This window comes from Passer domesticus, chromosome 1 (genome assembly GCF_036417665.1).
Source record: "Passer domesticus isolate bPasDom1 chromosome 1, bPasDom1.hap1, whole genome shotgun sequence".
Lineage (NCBI taxonomy): Eukaryota > Metazoa > Chordata > Aves > Passeriformes > Passeridae > Passer > Passer domesticus.
Window position 1 is genome coordinate 24,961,660 of NC_087474.1, and position 19,257 is coordinate 24,980,916.

The 19,257-nt window shown below is 37.4% G+C and overlaps 1 protein-coding gene across 7 annotated transcripts in view; it reads right to left on the reverse strand.

Annotated features, from left to right (window-relative positions):
* Positions 1–667: 667 nt before the first annotated feature.
* ICA1 (islet cell autoantigen 1) overlaps positions 668–19,257 on the reverse strand; it is a 66,139-nt gene continuing 47,549 nt past the window's right edge. For 5 of the 7 annotated variants that reach the window (XM_064411108.1, XM_064411109.1, XM_064411117.1 and 2 more), the window contains 7 exons: positions 17,999–18,093; positions 15,930–15,979; positions 12,407–12,469; positions 12,250–12,291; positions 8,235–8,510; positions 3,267–3,362; positions 668–1,606 (listed from right to left, as the gene is read on the reverse strand). In XM_064411108.1, coding sequence (XP_064267178.1) covers positions 1,485–1,606; positions 3,267–3,362; positions 8,235–8,510; positions 12,250–12,291; positions 12,407–12,469; positions 15,930–15,979; positions 17,999–18,093 — 744 coding nt within the window. In that variant the 3' untranslated portion in view covers positions 668–1,484. The remainder of the gene's footprint in view (positions 1,607–3,266; positions 3,363–8,234; positions 8,511–12,249; positions 12,292–12,406; positions 12,470–15,929; positions 15,980–17,998; positions 18,094–19,257) is intronic. The other 2 variants (XM_064411123.1, XM_064411127.1) reach the window with 2 other exon arrangements.

Consider the following 19,257-nt stretch of genomic DNA (forward strand, 5'->3'; position numbering starts at 1 on the left):
CTCATCCAACAATGTTCTGCTGCACTCAAGAAGAAGTTGGCCAATTCAGTGAAGACGTACATTTATATAGTTATTTTCAGGTACTTAGCTACCTACTAGACCATGAAACAGGGATTAACTGAGGCTGTGAAAGACTTCACCAATGTAAAAAGAAAATCAAGCAAATTAAAACAGGCTGAATATAATAAATTGTAAAGCAGGTCCTGTACAGTACATAGAGCTTGTGATCTTAACTGGCTAGTGACACATCCTCAGGGTGCACCAGGGGATGTCCAGGTTGGACATATGGAAGAATTCCAGCACTGAAGGGGTGGTCAGGCATTGGAATGGGCTGCCCAGGAAGGTGGTGGAGTATATGGAAGTGTTCAAAAGACAAGCAGACATAGCACTGAGTGCTGTGGTTTAGCTGGCAGGGGAACTGTTTGTTCCAAGGTTGGACTCAGGAGTCTTGGAGGCCATTTCCAACCTCGATGATTCTATGAGCCTTTTCTCCTTCTTTTGTGGGGAAGCAAAGGGACACCAGATTCAGTTCAAATTTTCTCATTGTCCCTCTTTTTGGATTACTATTCAGAAACAAAGGGTTCAGTACTCAACTGGTAATTTTTTATCTTCAGATGCTTGTTATGTATCAATTCCACAGCACACCAGCATTCTAGTGGGAATAAAGTTGTGGTTTTTGTCAAAATCATTTTATTAAAGAGTTAATGTCACAACAAGTTTAAAGTAACACATGCTTCAGAAATAAACTGGATGAAAAATTCTCAGAACAGAAACAGAAATGGATTGAAGGCATGGCAAAGCATCCGTTCCAAGAAACTTCTGCAAACAAGTGCGAATTCTGTTGGTGCAATGGAGAAAAAACTCAGAAAAAGCCTCCTGGGCATGACTTCTCTTTATGTTTATGTAGTGCAGTTTGTCAAATAAGTTAGATTGTAAAGGGCACAATTTCAATGGCTGCACAGACCCAAATTTACTTCTTCAATATTTAGCTCCAGCACAGGTTTTTCAACTGTGAGTACTAACAAAACAAATTTAGTTGACATCTTAACATAGCAGTAATAGATATATTATATACATGATAGATGTTTGACTCATGCAGCCTCTTCAGTTACATGATTTTTTTTTTAATTTACTCAAGAAACATTATAAAAAAATAGGTTTCCAATTTGTATTTCGCTCTGGTGTTAACTCCACATCACCCCAGGCAAAGACAGTGTTTCAGCAGACAATCTAATTTGGCAAGAAATCTGCCCTAATTCTTAACCTCATTTTTGTAAGTCCACATAGAAAATAAATGCGAACTCTTTATACAAAACAAGAGCAAATAACTGTACCTATAGAAAAGGGGATTAATTCCCTTTAGTTTTATTATCATGGCACATACTTTATAATTTCACAACAGCATACTAATTTTCAGTTATTTTTTTAAAACTCAAAAATAGTGTTGATGAAGGGAAGAATGTGAGTTACCAGAGGCAGCTGACTCATGCATTAAGCAATTCATGTTCTTTATCAGTTTTCCCAACAGCATCAGGATTGGATAATGGGTCAAGGTCAGCAAAGAGACTGAACCAAGCAGTCAAGTCTTTAGGATTCTTTGTAGATTCTGGAAAGAAAAAGAAAAAAAGAAAGAAAAAAGAAATGCACAGACTTGTCAGCTATTTTAAAACAAAACTGACTGAATGTTTGACTGAGGTCAAACAAATGCCATGCTATTGTTTAATTTATTACCAAGGGCACTTCTGACAAGAAAATCTGAATGAGTGATTGCATTTTAAAACACTATCTTTGTCAGAATATAGAACTTCAGTAAGAATGAGTGTTTTACATGTCTGCTATGTATTTTATATGGCTCCTGCCATGATAAATACAGGAACACTTTAACTAGAAATAGAAACAATCTCACTCTGTCTAGCTTTGTTTCATGAAAAGTATTTGAGTGTGCCCCTGCATGCCTGCAAACAAGCAAAAGGTAAGTGAAGGCAGATTTTACTTTCAAGCTCTCTTAAAGGACTAAATTCCTTTCCCTAAATCCAATTCATGTGACTTTGCAACCAACAAGGTCATTACTCATCTGGAATGAAGTTTTAATGGGAAGGCACTGGCTGGAGAGAGAAAGAGAGGGGTTATATTTGATAGGCAGTCCCCAGCACAGCTTCTAGTTTAATTCTGATGGATATAGACAAACTGTGAATAGGGAATAAATCCAATACCAGCTGGACTATTGCACCTCTGTGTCCACATTGATATATGTGGATATATGATATATTTCACAGAGGTCATCTGCCTGCTTTTATTCTAACTGGGCAGATGTTCAGGTTAAAACACTAACAACTTCAGCTGCTATGAAGAATCTCCACTTGCTTTTTTTTTTTGTGGCCCTATCCCCAACATGTATTCTACTGATGACACAAAGAATTTACAGACAAAATAGGCTCTGCTGGCATGACACTCCTCTTGGTACCTGCCACTTTCAGAACCACAGGTTTCCAAATAGCTGAAGGCCATTCCTCTTGCTGGTGCCAGTCCTGTGGCTGCATAATCACACTGATTTCCAAAACAGTTTCCAAAACACCTTAACTTTCTTTTTTGTTTTTAATGCTGAGCTGAAAAATCTCAGGGGAAGGAATACATATTACCCCTTTCTTCTGTATCATCAAATGTGAATGCACAGAAATGGCTACAAACTGGCAACAGAATTCAACATAATTCTGGTTTACTTATCCAGGAAATCCTAGTCAAAAAAAAGCAGGCCACTGTCTCAGTAGATGGTAGGATTATGCACTCTTGGCTCAGTTGCAACAATTGAATTAGGTTTTACACAGATGGTTACTGATATCATGTATGTTTATCACAACAATTTGCAATTAGGGCTCTTCTGCCTTATCAGCAGCCTATATTTTAGCCACAATGCTAAATCTTAGAGCCTAAAAACATTGTGTAGCTCAAAGTGCATGCAGATGCTATTCTGTGCGAGTCTGAATTAATATAGGTAAAATAAACTGTAGCTTCAACTCCTTTGTTACATAGTAAATGATTCTTTTGACATGCTATTTGCACTAAGCCTACCAAAGACATACATACACACACATATCATACACCTCATCAAGGTGAAACGGAGTAATCAGGGAGCACAAGACTGAGCTGTAGCTACTACAAAAATAAGTTTTGTTACCACAGTAACTGGGAAGACATGAGACACTATACAAGATACAAGAGCTAAAAAGGAAAAGCCAAGTAACTGGAAAAAAATACATGATTGTCACCTTTCACAGGCGTCTTGTCATCACTCACATTCAGGCTGTGTGGTTTCTGTGCTGGCTGTGGTATTGATGGTGGGCTCACACTGCTGGCTGCCCATCCTGAAATTCAGAAACACAGCAGCATTAGCATGAGGAGTTACTGTGTTAACTCCAACACCCCGGTGTCCGGCAGCATCAGACACAGGAGCAGAGTGTTGTTTATGGCATTTGTATCTGACCTTGTACACACAAAGTCAGCAGTCAGAGCTGCATAGGAGCAACACCCTTTACAAGAGAGTATCTCTAGATCATTTTCATCACCTCCAGCTTCAGGCAACTATACTGTTTTGAAACCTTTCACCTTGATAGAAAATATTTTTGTTTCTCTTATTGAATCACAGTAAATACTCATTCACAGAAAAGCCAGTTCAGTAATCAAGTCGAACACAGCTGTAGGGAAAAGAATCACTTACATTTGGGTAGAAATACCACACATAAGAAACATTTTTTCCAAGTCCAAAGACTTTAATTTCATCCATTGTTTTATACAAAACCTTATTTAGAGACCCTAAAGGTTTTAGTTAATTTTGAAGTAATTCTGGGAAAAAAAGATAATTCATTGCAAAACAATGAAGAATTAAATTCAAGATTAATTACTTCAAGTTAATTTAAAACTAAATTTTAATGAACTATTTTTTTTCTCCCTGTTTGAAAGGAGATTTTCAGCAAGAAGAGAGCAGCTATGCAGGAAAAAGTGATATAATTTTTTTGTTCTACATGCATATTCTATAGCCCCAAAAGAGTAATGATAAATACAGTTAATAAGGCCAGATGAACAGGCTGGCAAAATGAACTAGGGGTAGTATACTGTAGAAACATATTAGGAAAAAAAACAGTATTTTTGTCCCTTGCTTAAGATATTTAAATTCATGTGCTTTATTACACTTAGAGGACTGGAGATAGTATTTCTAATTTAATTAATATATCCTTTAAGTTTGGCCTGGTCAATTATCCATCTAATTTGGCAGTATCACAAACAGGATGCTCATCTACGTACCCAGCTACCATTTCCTCATTCAGTCTCTTTGTTTCTACAAGTGCATGCTTTCACATCCTTTTTTTACTCTTTTTGTCCTTCCTCCTGTTACTTTCTGCTCTTTTGGGAGCCCTGTCAGATACTGGCACCCAGCATCCTGACATGTAATGCAACAACCACATCAGTCACATCAACCCTTTCTCTCTCAGTAGATTATTCTCATCACTCTCTGATCTTACCTTGCCTATGAAAGGTCTAAAACCCAAGCTATGTCATAAAAAGAGGCAAGAAGCGTTTTTCTGTAAAATCACATGAATTAGGAAGGAAATTTAAAGCCACAAACATCCTCTGTATCTATCTCTAAGGAAAGTAACCAAAAACTTCTTCAAAATCTGGATGCAGAGTGCTCACATGTATTTGCTCTAGACAAAGGTGATAAAGGCTTGTGAGCCAGCTTCTTGTGAGCTAGATCTTAGAGTTCAAGGTTTAGAGTCTTAGTTCAGGTTTTAGAGTTTTCAAATAAATTCAAATTCTGAATTATATTATCATTCAAATCTGACTGATAATAATGGAAAGCATGGCATTACCCCTGCAGAATGACATACTTTTCCAGGCATTTTCTCTGCTTGTGTTACAAACAAGAGGACATTATACACAACTACAGTAGACTGCAATGCTTTTGTGTGCTTGGAGATGCATTGTGAGGAAGTGTTTGATATGGCAATGAATGACAACAGGTAAATTCAGCTGCTTAAACAAAGAGGGACAAATCCTAATCTGATAGAAATGAATGGGAGCCCTGCCAGAAACTGTCTGTGCAAGTCCCAGTGACTTCAGAAAAATCAGGAACTGGCTCCCGGCGACCTCACTGCTGTTCTTTACACCGGAGTGCTTGGCAGGTCAGGGAGCAAAGCACTTCAGACCAGTGAACTCCTTTGGAGCCCTCGCTCTTTTTGAGCCCCTGCACTAAGGCCTGGCAGGCAGCACATCCATAAGACATGCTGTGGCCTGGCTGTCCTTTAATGAAATGCAGGTAGCTCACTTAGAAAACAAGAACCACCTAACAACAGCAACAAAAAATCCAACCAAATACACTCCAGAAAAGATGTATCATAATTTCATAATGAAATTACTGATCTATGAAGATACTGGGAAAGACTGACACAGAATTTGTATGAAATACTTTCACGAACTAAACTTTTAGTGAGCTACAAAGAACAACTTTGCCTTTCAAAACCAAACCGCAGCCTATCAGTTTGACAGCAGTTGTTGGCCCAAAGCCTGTTTTGGTTTGCCTGTTCACAGCATGGCTTTGTTACGTGACCAGACAAAAGGTTATTGCCAAGACAGCAAGGAAACCAAACAGCTTGCTGTTCAGCAAGCATCTTCACCAACATTGCAATGATTAAATGTAGAAAAGGAAATGGTAAGCTGTGCATTTTCTTATGAACTAGAATATATGCACATGTAGGGAAGATAAAGAGGGGCCCTTAATGGTAAAAATGAGTAAGAAAATGAGGCCATAAACATCATGAAAAGAGAAAGCCAATGCTCCCTCTGCAAAAGTAGAAAGGCAACTGAATTACAGAGCTGTATCTGGAGGAGAATCTAAAAGATATATTGGGAGCATGCTTTGTTTCTATTACAGACACACACACACACATACACACATTTATATGTATTTTAAACCAGCACCTGGTAGCCCCATAGCAATTCAGAGTCCCATTGTGCTGGATCCTGCCTGTAAATACAGCCAGAGAAAACTCAGAGCTGGGAATTCCTGACCGTAACAGTTTATAACCTGCATAGCATTGTGCCTGTTTTACAGATTAAGATCTGAGGCAGAGAGAAAACAAAGCCCCAAAGATTTATGAGTGTGCTTAACGTAAAATAAGTAAGTAATCCCACTGAAGTTAATAGAAAAGTTAATGTGCTTAAAGTTAAGCATGTGAGTTTTAAGAATCTTTATGGTCTTAAGGCCAAATTCACACAGGAAGTATGCAACATTGAGGCTACAGTGTAGCACCTCACACTGAATAATTATTAAGCAATCCTACCAGTCAGGGAAATAAACACAGGAGATGTATCACAAGTCCTCAGTAAAAATATAATTAATATAGTCTAATATTTCCAACTTGTATATCTGGATATGCTTATACTCCAGTTAGTATTTTTAAAAAAAAGTCTCTCTTGCCATATTTAATGATAAAGTCAAATTCTGGAAGAAAAGTTGTGAAGTGAAATGAAATGTAGTTTAAGATTAAAGCTGAGTTTTTACAACATATAAAATGGACCAAATTTCATCTTCTGTTAAAAAATAGGAAACAAAATCTTGGAAATATTTAGAAAGCTAAAACAAGAAATAAAACATTAAGAAAGATTATTTTCAGATACAATCACTCAGCTGACGAATCCTGACTTTTCAAGAGCTGGTACATCAATTACCACAATCTTCTGCCAAACTTTGGAAACCCATTTGAAAACATCCACATAATTTACACTTTATTATTTTTTTTACTCAAAAAGATTTTGGAATACCATGTTGACTGGAATGGATTTTCCATTTCTACTATTCCTTGAATGCAACATTACTGAATTCTGATTTTGAAGTCTCTAACACTGTACCCAATGCCAGTGCAAATGAAAGCTAATAGCCACATCAGAAAGGATGCACAACTCTGCTTGCTGTTTATACCTAAAAAATACTTTTCCTTTAAAAACACATTTACATTTAAAAATGGAAATTGCACTAAAATATAAATATATTTAAAAATATGTAAAGCTGTGGAAAACATCAATCTCATAATATTTCTGTTGCTATTTTTAGAAATTTGTTTAAAAACCATGTACCTTATAAAACTACATTTAAACCTGTGCATCATTACAAATGTCATTCTCCCATTTTTCATCTAAGTGCTGAAGCCAGTGAACTGAGGTATCTTGCTTTAGGGCTGCTGGTAGTAACTGTATTAATTATAAAGTAAATCTCACTTTCTTATTCCTGCCAAAATGTCACAGGTCATTTTACCTCACGTATGACTCTTCCAGTTGCATGGGTTCCAAGAAATAGACTTCAGGTTAGGATCAGCCTGCTACTGTCTCCTATATTGCTCTTCCCCAAGTGAGATTTAAATGACTTGGGACAGAGCCCAAAAAGGCACAGTCCCCTCCAGCTTGTAAAGCCCTACAGAAGATCCAGCCAGCCTGCAAGGAGCACAAAGGTAGGTGCTGTTGGCTGCTTATCACCAGCCTGCCTTCCTCCCTCTCTTTCTTCCTCAAGGCCAAAGCAGCAGCAGGAAAACTCTGCCCTAGTTCCCCTCTTTTCCCCAGCAGTATCATGCAAAAGCCAAGAGAATTAACAGCACAGAAGAAAGAGGTGAGAGAGAGAGTTGCATTTGTAACCAGCCTGCAACAGAAATCCACCTATATGGTTGACAGGATGACAACCCATTCTACCTGACCCATATCCCTACATCCAATGTATAGGATGCTTGGGGAAAAAAACAAAAACAAACAAACAAACAAACAAAAAAGAATGCAACTGATTTTCACTACATGGTATCCCCAGAAAAAATACAGTAATAATTTTTGGTTCCTTGGCCCCCTTAACACAGACATCAGTTGTTATTAAATCAGCAAAACCTAGTCATACTTTCTGTTTCAGGAAAAAAAGATCTCAACGTTCTACAGAACATTTCAAAAAATTAAATGGAAACGTTCAAGACAGTAATCTTGACTTTAGGTTTTGGGTACTTCATTCAAACACTGAATGAGAAGGGCTAGAAAAACAAATAAGTTACTCACATGTTTTTTCTCTAGGCCATACTCTGCTTTAATTTCAGACACAATTTCTGCAGCCATGGCACAATATAAACTCTCACCACACTTCCACATACCAGAAAATCATACTCTGAACCCTAACCCCAACACACCGACAGAACAAGATGAGCTCTCACCATGTAAGGATGACTGCAAGTCATTCATGTTTTGGTCTAGCAGCTGTGAGGGTAAGAAGCCTGATGGTGCTGGTACTGCAGACGATGAAGTGCTCTCCCCATCTCTAGCTGAAGAGTTCATGGTGACATCAGCAGCCTGTCCAAAAACAGCTGTCCACTCTTTGCTGAATTCCCCCTCATCCAGGGAGGAGGCGTTGAGGATCTCATTTAGTAATACCATGTCATCCTTATCACCAACTTCTGGCTCCAAGGATCTCACAAACTTTTCCTTTGAAGCTGTCTCAGAACAAGAGAGGCAAGAGAAATAATTTTTTTAGACAAAGTAAATAAGGAACTTTGTAAAACATAGCCAGCCTAGGCTAGGTATGTTAAGTGAGATGGAGTATTTTTGCATGAATATTTATTTTCTTTTTTAGACTAAATTCTCTTGGACATCTGTGTTTATACCTTATGCAACAAATAATTCCTTCATTATCTTAGATAACCTCACTGCTCTAAACACTCTCTTCTCATTAAAAATAATACTACATACAAGTGTGCTTAAAAACTTATTAAACACACCAAAATTACTACACAGTCTAATATTTAAATAATTGGAAAATACTACTTTTATATTACTTCTTGAAACATTATATGAAAGACTCAAAAAAACCCCCAAATTGGTATAAACTAAAAAAAAAAGTATGTCTTGGGGATTTACGATCTCCCTTATGACCTTCTGATGAATACTTGAATTATTGGGGTATTTCCCCATAAAAAAAGTTAGTCTATCACACAGAGGTAGATTTCTGTGCTGACCAATGCTGTAGTATTTTTCTGTCTTCTCATAAGCTACTGAGAAATAACTGGGGCTCACTTTCCTTCTGATTCCCTGTGCTAGTTTTTCCAGCACCAGAACTGCAGCTGAAGAATCTCTTAGATCACTTGAGCCACAGCTCCTTAAAAACAATTTTTTTCCTATTTTAGAAATGTTGAAAAGTTATATAAAATACATGAAACTGGTAACCAGGATCATCATCCTTTCCCAAAACAATCTGAGAGTTAAAGAACTATCAAGGACCCCCAAGTGTTATTTTACTTGGAAGCATTTAGAGCTCCACTGTGGAAGTCTGCAGATGACCAAAATGGTGGCTAACAAGGCTGATAATGTTACATTCCTGAAAACCAGATCAGTTTATCTTACTTATACTTGTTTCAAACTTGTGGTAAGGCACAGAAGAAACTTCAGTTTTCAAAAGTTTTGGCAGATCAGCTGAACTCTCCAGTTTGCATTCAACTTACAAAATGCTTTTAACCCTTTCGAGTTGGGATAAAAGACTGACAGTAGCAAGTGTTTGCAACAGGCCATTTTACTGAAACTCAACAGCCTTCTCAGAAAAGTTTCCTGGCAACAGCTGTAATAATTTATAATTAAATGGTTGAAGTTGAGTCAGAGGAGGAAAAAAAGCACAAAACTGTGTTTTAAAATAGACTCATGCGTCAGCACACACACCTACGTACTAAGAAACAAATAAACCAACACAAGTTAAAATTATTTTATTCATTACTGATGTCAGCTGTGAGATTCAACTGCTATCTAACTCACATTTTGATATACCTCTGTACTCCCTGACAGGGCCTAAAAGTTAGAAATAGAAACATTAAAAACACATCAATTCTCCTGATGGTCTCCCTAGACTGTAACTAAAATACCACAGAAAACAAGCTATTCTTAAGAATTTTCAGGCTGTTTTCCCATCTTCAGATAAAGAGCAAAGAATATTAACATTGTCCTAGTACCTCCAATTCCCCCCAGTTATTCAGCAGGTAAGACAGAGGGGTAAATCCTCCCATGGGGGAAACACACCTGCTCTTTCAAAGGCCCTTAAGAACTCTGAGCTCTATGGGGCATCACCACCTCAAAGCTGCTCTCAGGAAGCCCCTTCCTGACCCTGCAGGGGGAGATGCAAAGGGAGCAGCATTTGTAGCAGATCTGCTACAACACAGCCCCAACACCACATGTAACCACAAGTGCCCTGAACGGAACAAATGCAGCAGCACAGCTCAGAGCCAAGCTCTGCTCCATTTGGGGAACCATCGCAGGAGCCCCATCTTGACTTTGGCAGCAAGCACAACATAAAGCTTTACATGTGAAGAGCAGCCAGGTCCTGCTGCAGGGTGTATGGCCACCAGAAATCTGAGGAGTGACACGTTTTGTGGCTCAGCAATCTTCCCGATCTTCCTGTGGGGACTGTGCAGCCATGGCAGGGCAGGATAGGGCGTGTTCAGGCTCAGGCTGCTCCCAGTAAGCAGCAGCAGGCTTTACTCTTATTGAAATAAAGGTTATCTAGAAACCAGCCTTGCTTACCGAGATATTACTTATGTGGTATCTCTGCTAGATTACTAGAATGATAGGGACTTTCTCACTTTACCCATAAATCTTCTATTACTTCTTTTCCTGTTTCTGTTTTCACAGCTCATTTTCAGTCAAAATCCTTTTTTCAATCTGCACATGCTGCCCCAACCTTATAAATGCCCATGAAAAAATCAAACCTTCCATTAAAACACTGAAAGAACAATGTGACTGTATTCTTTCTGTTCTGTTTGAACAAGCCCCTGGCAATGCTCACAATTCCTTTGTAAACTTACCTCTTTTTGTTGCTGTTAAAAAAGGGAAGAGAAACTAAAAATATTTACAACAGTACATGATTGGCAACACATGATAAAGACTTCCTTCTGAAACACACATGAAAGTATACCTCTACCTATACTGCTCCACTTAAAATAGTACAATATTCATTAGTCTAAAGCTAGCTAATGTGTAAAATTAGGGCAAATGGCTGATATTGCAACAGTGCCACAGCCAACCTTTGCCAATGCAGACACCCCACAGCAGTTTTTGCATTAATTTAACTGTTTAAGTAAAGAAAAAAGTGTTCTAAGTGACACAGCTAAGCATGTATGAGCAATAATTGTGTGTATTATCTGTACCTCCACTAGAAAGGCCCAACATGGAATGGAACTGAGCAAGAAGAAAACCAGAAGAAAAAAAATGCCACCATCAGACATGCACCAATCTTTTTATTAACCACAGAAAAAAAGTCATTGTTACCTTATCTATTCACAGATTAGGGCTGCTTCTGCAGATAGCTGAGGAACTTTCTTGGTGCCTGTCTTCATGGGTGATTCTCTACATGGATAATTTCCCCCCCAGTGCAAGACACTGCCCATGGCAAATCCAAAGACAAGGTGTTTGCAAATGTTCTATCCACCATGAAGGCAGTGCTTTAAATACCCCAAAGGCTCTCACTCTGACTGACTAAACCACACAAAGGGATTTTTTACTTTGATTCATTTGCTTTTTGAGTTGCCACAATTGTTTTGGTTGTTGAAGGTTTTTTTTACTCATTCTTCTGAGATGAGTGAAAAGTAATTGAAAAATTACAGACAACACTCTAACTTCTTATGAAAACTTATAAAATTTTAACCCAGATATTTCATATGTTATCTGGTAAAACAGTACATCCCCTTGAGCTGCCAGAGATCTCACAGAAGTATAAGGACAGCGCAGAGGATTTAATTAGCTCTCTCTCTGAAAGAAGTCACCAGTCCTTACACGGTTTTAAGAAGACTACATTATTTGTTTCTGATATGTACACTTTTAACAGAAAATCTTGTGGTTATCAGTGTATTGCCAAGAGCTGTAGCACAACTAAAAAACCAAAATGAAAAATTTGTGAAATGTTATAGGACGGGTAAGGTTTACAATGAAACCTACTTCAGTTTGGCAAAAAGGGTATAGTCCAGTCTACCTAATCTTGGTATCAACATTTTATCCCCAATAAGGTTTACTTCATATTGTAACATCAGGAATAGCGTCTCTGCTGAGTTTCCTTTAACACTATATTTAAACACTGCAGCTGAATAATTTCATTGTACCTTTCAGACTGTGAAATAAATTAAGATCTAAGATTAAAAGTATACTTGGCCACTATGACTGAAACAGATGAAACAGACATGCACAATCACATCATACCATTTTCTTCAGGTTGCAGGTCTAATAACTCATCTATAGCACCTAAAAAAAAAAAAAAGAACAAATACAGAAAAATTAAAAGCCACAAAGGAAGATCTGCAGTACACTGACAATCAATATGTAAACATGTAAAGATAGCTTTCTGAAGTGTCTTCACCTGAGTTCTGCTCGTGGTTACAATGTCCTTGTAATGTGGAGATGACATCCTTGCCATCATCAGCTGTAATCGAGATCCACAAACATGTCAAATTGCACTTGGCAGGAGACCATGCTTATAAACAACACCACTATAGGATCAGCATGCAATGGTTTTTGGGATTCATGTTTTAAATGAATCATGTTTAAAATGAGCCTGGTCACAATGAATGAAAGATCCAAGGTACAAGCATTTCAAAGTGAGGCAAATTTCTGAATAATAACCTGAGGGAGATCTTCCTTTGAGTCCCTGCCTTCTACACCACCCTCTCCAGGCTGAGTGCCCCCAACTAAGGCAACTGCAACAGTCAGTCCTCCAGAAACAGAGAAATTTATTTTAGAGGCTTGTACTTAGGCCAGGAGAGTGCAAAAAAGTGCTGGGACGTTATCACTCTCTAAACTGCCTTCCTTACAATGTGCTCTTCCTCATGACACGAACTCTGGGAACAGGAAGGAGTCTTCACCCAAGGTATCCCAAGTCAGCATATAAGTAACAGCATCTCCTCTGCAGGGAAATAAATGGACTAAGACCAATAGGGAGTAAAATGTAGAGCTGAGATTTATAGGTTATTAGAGGTGACAAAACACAGCTTAAATTCTCACCAAGTTTCTTAGATGACACATGAAATCGAAACAATTATCTAGATTCTGTTTATCAGTGAAAAGATACCTCCCTCTGGTGATTAACCCCATTTAAGACAGGTAGCAAAATATGAGGGATGAGTTACTGCTGAATATGCTTTTTTCTCCCTTATTAACTGTTGAGTTAATAAGGGAGAAAATTAAGTCTGTACCTCTAAGAGCAAAGGACGGGCTGGCCCACAGTATTGCCAGAACTGGAAGGCCCATCTGCTGGAAGCCTCACACAAGAGGCTGGAAAGGTGTAACAGAATTCTCTATTGTGAAATAAAAACTGAATCCCAAACTATTTCAAGACAATTGCTAATCCCTTCCAAGAGAACTTCAAGGTGTGTTCAGAACCAAAGGAAACAGAACAGCTTGCTGTTTGTATAATTATCTTCATAAGGCTTTGCTAGGACAGAAATGTGCTCCAAGCACAAGAATCAGCTGGTCATTTAAGAGCCCATGAGCACATCTGATTACACTATATATAGATATAGACAGCAGAGGGATAAAAACATATGAACTAATATACATGATGCTTTCATAAAAGCATAATGCACAAGGCTAAATGGGAAAATCCCAACCTTAAACTGTCTGGCAGAGGGGAAAGGAAAATCAGAAAGAGAAGTTCATGACAGTTGGGATATGGATGGCTACAATTCTGTAATGAAAAAGGTAAAATTGTTGCCCAAAGCCTGTCTTAGTTGAGTGGTAAACATCATGGAGCCAATCTTAAAGGCATCTCTAGCATAGTAAGGGAAAATGCAGAGCAAACAATAAAAAAATGAAGTTATGAAGTAGAAGTAGTTGGTGAGGAAAACTAAGAAGCAACATAGCTCCCTCACTAGAAGCACTGTATCTGTATGACTTTAGAATATAGAGGGTAATTCAAGAAAAAAAAATCTCAGCAATGGCACAGACCTGCTGGTGTATGAAGATGGAAAAATTTAGAAGACCAATTAGAAATATTTCAAAACACTTCAGTTCCTTTTAGGGGTGATGAAGAAAGAGTCAGAACAAGGTATTATAGTGAAATATTTCAGAGTCTGTAAGTAACTGAGATTCTAGAAAACATCTGCTAAGAAAATATAAGTCAGGTTTGTACCCATATATATTAAAATACCTTGTCAAAGATCGGTCTGATATAATTAATAGCAAAATGGGTGAAACTTCAAAACACTGGGAAAGTCCTAATATTGTGTCTTTATTACAAAAAAACACCCAAAGAACCATAATTAAACAGAGTGACTAAAATAACTGGAACTTACTACAAGCTGGTAGATCACTATTACTCCCAGTCAAAAGATTAATGGAATGCCATTCAGTATGGCATCCAGCAAAAGAAAGTGAGCATAATAAATGCTCCTCTACTAATTTACTGTTGGGTTCATGGAAAGCAGACCTAGTTGAAAAAAACCAGCTAATTTAATTCTTTGATAAAACAAAGAGCTTTTTTCAGTAAAGATATTTGTTTAGAAACAACTTGACTTTGCTTTCAGTCTTCCAGCTGAAAAGTCAGCACTGCGTAATATCTATATCGAACATATTGAATAGATTAGGAATGTGACAACTAACAGATGTCAAAAACACGTTGTTAGGAGGAATAATTACAGAGCAGAAGTGTTTCTAGTTTAGATCTGCAAAGCTTTACTGTTTTATCCATTGCTAGTCAATGGCTTTAGCAGTCATCTGGAAGTAAACACAAAATCACTCTAGAAAAAAAATATGCAAACAACTAACAGACTATTAGAGGTGGTCAGTCAGTCCACTCATTCTGTTGCTGTAGTCAGAGGTGGGAAAATTCAGTAACACCAAGCTGTAAGTTACATCTGCAGGACTAAGGCATAAAAGCCATGCTGTAGAAAGGACAAATGAATCCTGGAAAGCTATGACTAAAAGTAACTGACTCTTGGTAAATAATGCATTCAGATACGAGCTTCAAACTTGATGTTGAAGCAAAATGGGATGTTCTTCTTGGATATAGAAAGAGCAATGTGATTTTACCTTCTAGAAACATAAGGGGTGAGAACAACATCAGAAATATCTTGTCCAGCTATGTACTTCATATTTGAAAAAGGATGTTGTGAAGAGGAGTGGAAACAAAAACCTCAAAAATAAAGATCAGATTATGAGTTCAAGACATCAATACAATTAACCCACTCAAATAAAGATTTGAGAGTAGTCTTGACTTTCATGTAGTACCTTATAAGTATCTTAATGAAGGATAAAATATAACACATTAAAATTATTCTCCATTGATTTAGTAGAAAAAGTTAGATCATCTTGAAGAATTCCGTGGATGAAGATTCCACTTTTTACAGTACTTCACCACCCTCACTGCAAGCACTTGCTTCTTAGTATGTACTCAGAATTTCTCTTTTTATCACTAGTATCTATTCCCTCCTTTCTTTCTCAGTGCATTTCCAGTTGGAGCCTGGCTGTGTCACTGGGTAATAACAACACATAAGGTCATTGGCAGCAGCTGAGTATGATCTTGCTGAAGTTCCACTGAATTCCTCAAGTTTTTCACAGACTACAGTTTAATGACTGGAACAAACTAGTCAGCTACGTGGCACACCTCCCTTGCCTCACCTACTAACCTGCAGATCCCTTTCTTGAAGGGCACATGCCTTGTGTAAGAATTAGGCTTTGGAACACAAGCTACTTGACCTGTCTGAGAATGACTGAATGAAATGCAGTGGGATGTAACATGCAAGGGATTAACAGATTCTTCTGGCCTTTGATTTTATGCATTTGTAGGGATTTGCTGGGTGAAGCTGATACAGGAAATAAACCAAAGCAAACAAAAAACCCCAAGTATTACAGCATTTATGGAGTTATGATAATATGAAATATAATACCTGAATAGTTTGATTCCTTGGTATGGCTCTCGTCATCTAATGAAATCAACCTTAATTTGAAAGAATAAGAAAAAATTGGAAAAATAATTCCAAGGCTCTAAAATAACAATACATTTCCCTCTTTTTGGTCAAATCATTACAGATTCATGTCATTAACAAATAAACTGTAATAACAGATGGACTTTTGTATTTGCTGGTCTGTTGTTACCTTTTATTGTTTCATTGGCAGGTCTGTTGTAAATGAAAATTAGATTGAACTAGCAAATCCTATCAGCTTCCATTTTTAGTCTGACTCGACCTCTACTGAAAAGTATTGTGTATTCTGTGTTTGCACATTTGATCTTTCATAGCTATCATGAAGGAGCTACAACTGTTTCCCAGCTCCCTCCCCCTCCTTCTCCCCAAAAATGGCAACCAACCACTTTGTGCTTCTCTTTTTAACAGCAACTAATTAAAAATCAACAGTCAGAACAGTTTTGCCCCATGTCAGCAGATTTCTAAAACAACAGATCAGCAGCATTGATGAAAAAAGCTCTCAACAGGGAAAAATAAAGGCACAGTTTATGTGCAATTCTTATATAGAGGTGATCTCTTCAGTGAAGAACACACACTTTCCAACTGCTATCACTTTGTGTAAAACCATTCAGGGAGTAGGGACTGAAGCAGCCACAGGGCTGATGTGGTGGTGAAAAGGACTGTGTAGGCACATTCCTCCTACCCTCTAGTGACAGGACAGAAAAAGACACCTCCCCTGCTCTTGGGGGTAGGACTGTGGCAGAGGAAAATTAGATTCAGGCCAAATTCTAGTATAATGAATGTTTACTGTGAATGGAAAATTTGTGAGGATTTAAAAAGCTTTGTCTTGTGTAATTCTTCTCGAATCTTAGATGTTTGTTTACGATTTTAGACAGCAAAAGGGTGACATATTTTGTCCCTCACTTTTATGCCAGACAAGGACAAAGATAATCCATAAATAAACACAAGTAAAACCATGACATGACATCTGATGCATTTCCTGGTAGGTACCAATGCACACATCTTGCATAAATCACACATTCATTCTAGAACTTTACATTCAACATTGAGGAGAGAGCTATTTATTAAACTCTATTACTGTCATATGAGATGACACAGATGGACGTAAGTGCTGTGGAGACAACCACCTACCAAATGGTATGTAGTCAAGTCATTTCTAACATCAACAGCACCAAATCTGAGCAATTTATAAAGTGGTATTGGTCAGTGGTTCTGAATCTGAACCAGAAAAATGACTGAAAATCTGAACCTCTTAAAAATCCATTATTATAATAATAAATGATTTTGCCAGGCAAAATCCACTAATCAGTCAAACTGTTCTCTGCTTTTTGACAACTGATCCTTTGCTGGGTGCTCCATTTAAGCAGGGATAGCCAAAACAACAGGTGGCAGCAGGATTGTATCAACATTGCATCTCCTGGCAACTGAATCCTGACGGTCAGGCAGGGGAGGGATCACATCGCTTTCTCCTGTTCTCTTCTCCCCACAGCAGCCCATTCATAAGTCTCTCTCAGCTCAGAGCTACAGGTAACTTAAAACTTGACAGCATCAGCTCACTTAGATGTACTTTATACTAAGTACCTACTGCTTCATTGGATTACTAACTGATGCTGTATACATTACAAAAACTAATCGCTGCTTGGAGCAATCAGTAATCTATATCCTATTTCCAGGTGAAAGGAGATGCTACTGAAAGGAGAAATACAATGCTCATGTATCTTCTCCCATGTATAGTTGTTTACCATTCCTTTCAATAAAGAAAAAATAAAGCAAAACCAGAAAAAATAAAAAGAAGACCAGAAAAGATGAAAAACACATAAGGGGTCTTTTAAAACCTCTTGATTTTATCATCGTTAAGTTTATTAGTTTTGATGTACACATTACAACATTTCAGGAATTTTTATATTGAGGTAAGCAGTAAAATCAGACTAGCTGTGTCTGTATCTCTACTTATTTTTGGTGACTTTAGCAACCAGGAAGCAGATTATAGACAAAAATACTTATTATTTTGATATACAGGACATGTGACTTACTGACTCTGCTGATCTTCCACTGAATTGGTGCTCTCAATCTGCTGGTCTTCCTTTTCTGCTTTTTCTGTTAGTTTATTCACAGGATCTTGCAAGCTCTAGATCATATCCATAATATAAATGTAAAGAAGAAAACCAATTAGAATCAGGGAAGATAAAGTGTGTCATTTGAGACCAAACCTGAATCTAGAACCAGGAGAAATCAAGCAAAAATGGTTTTATACCATACCAAAACAGTATCTGACTCAAGCAGAATTAAGAGTGTTAGAAGATACTCATTCAAATTCAGTCAGTGAACACACTTTATATAAGAAGGTGGCATGTGGCAACTTCTAAACTCATGTTCTGTTTCTAATATTTATAAATTATTACTTCTAGATAAATATTTTCAATATTTCTAAGTAAATCTATCTATACCATGTGCAAAGCAGGCCAGATGGCATTTTTCTTTGCTATTTTGGGGATTTGCTTATTTTTTCATTCTCTTCCTTTTTTAAGATGAGAAAAATAAATTCTTTACATCTGTTTGCTCCTCATATACTGCTTCTTTTCTTATTTATTCTCTTTTTCCCCTCCACAATTGTTTACACGAACTTGGCAATTGCAGTGGTAGTGGGAAGGTACTGATTGTATCCTGAATCTGGAAACAAGGATTAAAATCTTGGACGTTAGTTTGATGAAGGCCAGGTGTGGTATTATGAAACCCTACTGTCCCTTTGCAGTTTGAAAAGTTGTGCTACAAGATAATAACATGCAGTTTCATGGTGAGCATTTTTAAACCAAAATTTGGAGATGAGAACAAGCCAACACAAGCACTATCACTCTGAAGTGATAAATATACTACTAGTTGTCACTCTTATGTATCAATTAGAAATTCTGTCTAAAAAAATTAAATAAAGGAACACAGTAATTAGGTAAAGCAGATGTTAGCAATGTAAATATTTCTATCTCTATCAAATGTTTTTGCTGTGAAGGTGAAAAAATTTCCTCTTTCCAAAGTTCGACTCAGTTTCTGAAAAATTAAACCATGTTACATGTGAACAGTCTTGACCATTTGTAATTAAATTTATTAATGTTGCCTCGATAGTAACAGTAATGCATCTCATTCCAACTTATTCTCACGCCCCCCCTGCCCAAGGGTAAAACAGAGAAGTCACCTTCTGTACAAACTTAAAACCCACAAAAATGTAGTGGTTTTACATCTGGAATTTGAATAAAACATGAATGTGTTTCATGAGAAAAGTAAAACGAAAAACCACAGC